Below are 3,764 nucleotides of genomic sequence, written 5' to 3' on the forward strand. Positions count from 1 at the left end.
ACTATAATTTAAATTATAAAAATTCCTTTTATATTCCAATCATATTTCACAACTTATCGGGCTACGACGCACACTTTATAATTAAGGAAATTGCTAACGCGTACGACGGACAAGTAGACATACTTCCTATAACCAAAGAAAAATATATATCGTTTACAGAAACACGTTGACAGAACTAAAGAAAAAGAATCTCGAAATTTTGCATCAAATTAAGATTTATCGATACTTTCAAATTTTTGAGTACAAGCCTTGATAAATTGGCGTCGTATCTCGATAAAGATAAATTAAAAATCGTACGTTATGAATTTTCAACACTATCGAACGAAGAATTTGAATTACTCACGCGAAAAGGCGTATTTCCGTACGAGTACGTTGACTGCGTCGAAAAATTGCAGGACACGTGCTTACCACCTCGCGAATCATTTTACAGTTCCTTGACGGGCGATATCGTATCCGAAAGCGATTACGCTCACACCGCGAACGTCTGACAGCGATTCTCCATCCAAACGCTCGGTGAGTACAGCGATCTGTACTTGAAAACCGATGTCTTGTTGTTGGCCGATATTTTCGAAAATTTTCGCGAAAGTTGTGTAGAGAGTTATGGTCTTGATCTTGCACATTACTATACATTGCCCGGTTTCACATGGGATGCCATGCTGAAACATACGCGCGTAAAATTTGAACTTCTCACCGACATAGATATGGTTCTGTTCATTGAGCGCGGTATACGCGACGGCCACAGTCAATGTTCAGGTAGATACGCGCAGGCCAATAACAAGTATATGCATTCGTACGACCCATCGAAACCGTCGTCATACTTAATGTACTACGGTGTTAACAATCTATATGGATGGGCGATATCTCAACCATTGCCATACGCTGAATTTCAATGGATCAAAGACGTTGCGAACTTTGACGTGAGCACGATCGCTCCGGATTCGCCTACCGGTTACATTCTCGAGGTCGATCTCGAGTATTAGCATCTACACGTTGACCTACCTTTCTGCCCGACGCGCGACAAGCCGCCTGGCAAGCGCGAGGATAAACTTCTAGCGACGCTGTACGATAAACAGCGTGACATCATCCACTATCGCGATCTGCAGCAATGTACTCGTGACGGTCTTCGCGTAACAAAGATCCATCGGGTGCTACAATTCGCACAATCTCCATGCTTCGCGAGTACATTCAACTCAATACCAATTTCAGAACTTGTGTGAAAAACAAATCGAAAAAAATTTGTATTAGTTAATAAACAACGCGGTTTTCGGCAAAACCATGGAGAATGTGCGCAATCACGTCGACGTAAAATTATTAACAAAATGGGACGGACTATACGGCGCGGAGGCAATGATCGCGAAACCGAATTTTCACAATCGTAGCGTCTTTGCGGAGAATTTAATCGCCGTCGAACTGCGCAAACTCGAGGTGAAGTTCAACAAACCGGTTTATGTAGGTATGTGTATACTGGACATATCAAAAGTCTGCTTGTACGAATTTCACCACAAGTACATGTTACCACTGTATAACGACAAATGTAAAATTACGTACACTGACACAGACAGTTTCATTTATCACATAGAATGCGACGATATTTACGAGACGATGAAACGAGATATCGCTAGATTCGACACGAGCGATTATTCGACGGATAATGCGTACGGTATGCCTCTCGCGAACAAAAAAATACCGGGACTAATGAAGGACGAGAACAACGGTGCGATAATAACCGAATTCGTTGGACTCGGTGAGAGTGGACGGCAAGAAGGACACTAAAAAAGCGAAAGGCGTAAAAAGTAACGTCGTAGCGCGAACGATAACGTTTGACGATTACACGCGGTGTTTGAACGAAGATATCGAAATGACTCGTTGTCAATCGTGTATACGATCTAAACTGCACGAGGTGTACACGATATCCGAATCGCTCTGAGTCCATACGACGATAAACGGTACGTCGTACCGGACTTGACGGAGACGTTACCGTGGGGGCATTGGCGGATACCTTTGTAATATTATATACGTATCATATGTATTAGTATTATGGTTCATGTATTACTACAATCTTAAGTTATACCTCATGTAACGCGTGTATGTATTACATATAATGTATTTTACATTTATATAATTATTTACATTTATATAATTATTATGTTTTATGTATTATTATTTCTTATGTATTACTATTATATTTTACTATTATTATATTTTACTATTTCTTATGTATTATCTTAACTTGCATGTAACGTATATGTTTCATGTATTTTTCTTTCTATATTTTCATACAATGTATTTTTAATATTTCATCTTTGTACATATTTATATACGTATTATATATGTATTACTATCATTAAATCATATATCTGCATACTTAAAAAAAAGATGGAAGGGTTAATAAAAATGTTTTATACATTTATATACTTATTGATATATTTGTTATATGTATACAAAGTATGTGAATTAAAATTTTTTCAAACGACATTGTTTTTGTGTATCCACGAATTGTGCGATCCATCGAATCCCAACCACTTGACGTACATCTTGTCTCCTTTCCTGCGCAGTACTTTCTCCACGAGATACACGTCCGGATGAGTAGCGCGATGCAACTCGTGCTCGTAGAACGCTCCAGCGACGGATTTTTCGCGATAGACCTCGAGAAGATAGGTTACGGGGTTGGTACGCTGCACTTTAACGGTCGTAAATACCTCGGTGGTCCAATTCGGTGTGTAATCCTTCTCAAAAATCGTCTTGTACCTGCTCACGCGTACCGAATCGTCCACTTTGAATTTCGCTGGACCCGCGATTTTTATCGCGTTGTACACCGTGTCCAAGAGTCTTTGGGCGATCGCGGGAGTTACGTCGGCGGGTCGCATGCTGATAGTGCGATGCTTGCGCGCGTTGTAATTTGATACGAGACGCGGCAGCTCGTCGACTCACTTGCCGTTGAGCGTAAACATCTTCCACATGTCGTTCTTGAGCGTGCGATTGAACCACTGACGCCTTCAACTCGAGTACGGGCGCAACTCAACGATATCAGCCTGCCACAGATCGTCGTATCCCCGGACTATGACGCGCCTTCGCGGAAAATTTCTTCTCACTGGAGCGTGCAATTCGCCGACGAGCCGACGTCTCTCGGAGCTAACTTTTTTTCTTTTCGTCGGATCTCTTTTTCATGATTCGATGCGTAATACACAGGATACAAAAAAAAATGTTTTCTCGCTGACGTCACTCGACTAACTCGATTCGTCGATACGCGATTTAATTTATAATAAGACCTGCTTCGCGAAGTTCCTCGATGATCGACAGCATCTCCTTATCGTGAGTGTTGTTTTCCGCTCGGTGTGAAGCGTCGAGTAATCGTAGACGATCTACCAGCTCGTTGGGATCATCCCAATGCACGTAATCGATCGCGTTGTCGTTCAGTGTCATTGCGTGAGGTAATCCCTTTCCAAATTTCTTCTTCTGCTTCTTGGGTGTAATCGACATCAATGGCGCTATTACGTGTTTGTACTTGTATTCTCTGTTGCTTAATAATCGACCCTGCAAATGATGCTTGTGCTTGTGCGCGTTCGTCATCAACAGCATGCTCTTGTACTTGTGCACATTCTTCCGTGTAGAAGGCATCGTCGGGAATTATCTTGAAAATCAACTCGTAAAGACCGACGTATCGTACGCCGTCGATAATTATGTTGTCCGCGTCATCCACGTCGAAACGTTTATTGCCCCTCATCAATCCATCCTTGTGTAGATAAACACCGTACACGTGATCT

At 41.7% G+C, this 3,764-nt stretch overlaps 1 protein-coding gene across 1 annotated transcript; it reads right to left on the bottom strand.

Annotated features, from left to right (window-relative positions):
- Window positions 1-2,465: 2,465 nt before the first annotated feature.
- LOC108725305 (uncharacterized) lies at window positions 2,466-2,867 on the bottom strand. The gene has a single exon (XM_018452235.1). The coding sequence runs from the start codon at window positions 2,865-2,867 to the stop codon at window positions 2,466-2,468; it is 402 nt and encodes a 133-aa protein (XP_018307737.1).
- Between the last annotated feature and the right edge of the window lie 897 nt (window positions 2,868-3,764).

This window comes from Mycetomoellerius zeteki, unplaced genomic scaffold (genome assembly GCF_001594055.1).
Source record: "Mycetomoellerius zeteki isolate Tzet28-1 unplaced genomic scaffold, Tzet1.0 scaffold334, whole genome shotgun sequence".
NCBI lineage: Eukaryota > Metazoa > Arthropoda > Insecta > Hymenoptera > Formicidae > Mycetomoellerius > Mycetomoellerius zeteki.

What these genes read in the sequence shown, in the direction of transcription:
- LOC108725305 (XM_018452235.1), bottom strand. Translation starts at nt 2,867, where the DNA reads ATGCGACCCGCCGACGTAACTCCCGCGATCGCCCAAAGACTCTTGGAC.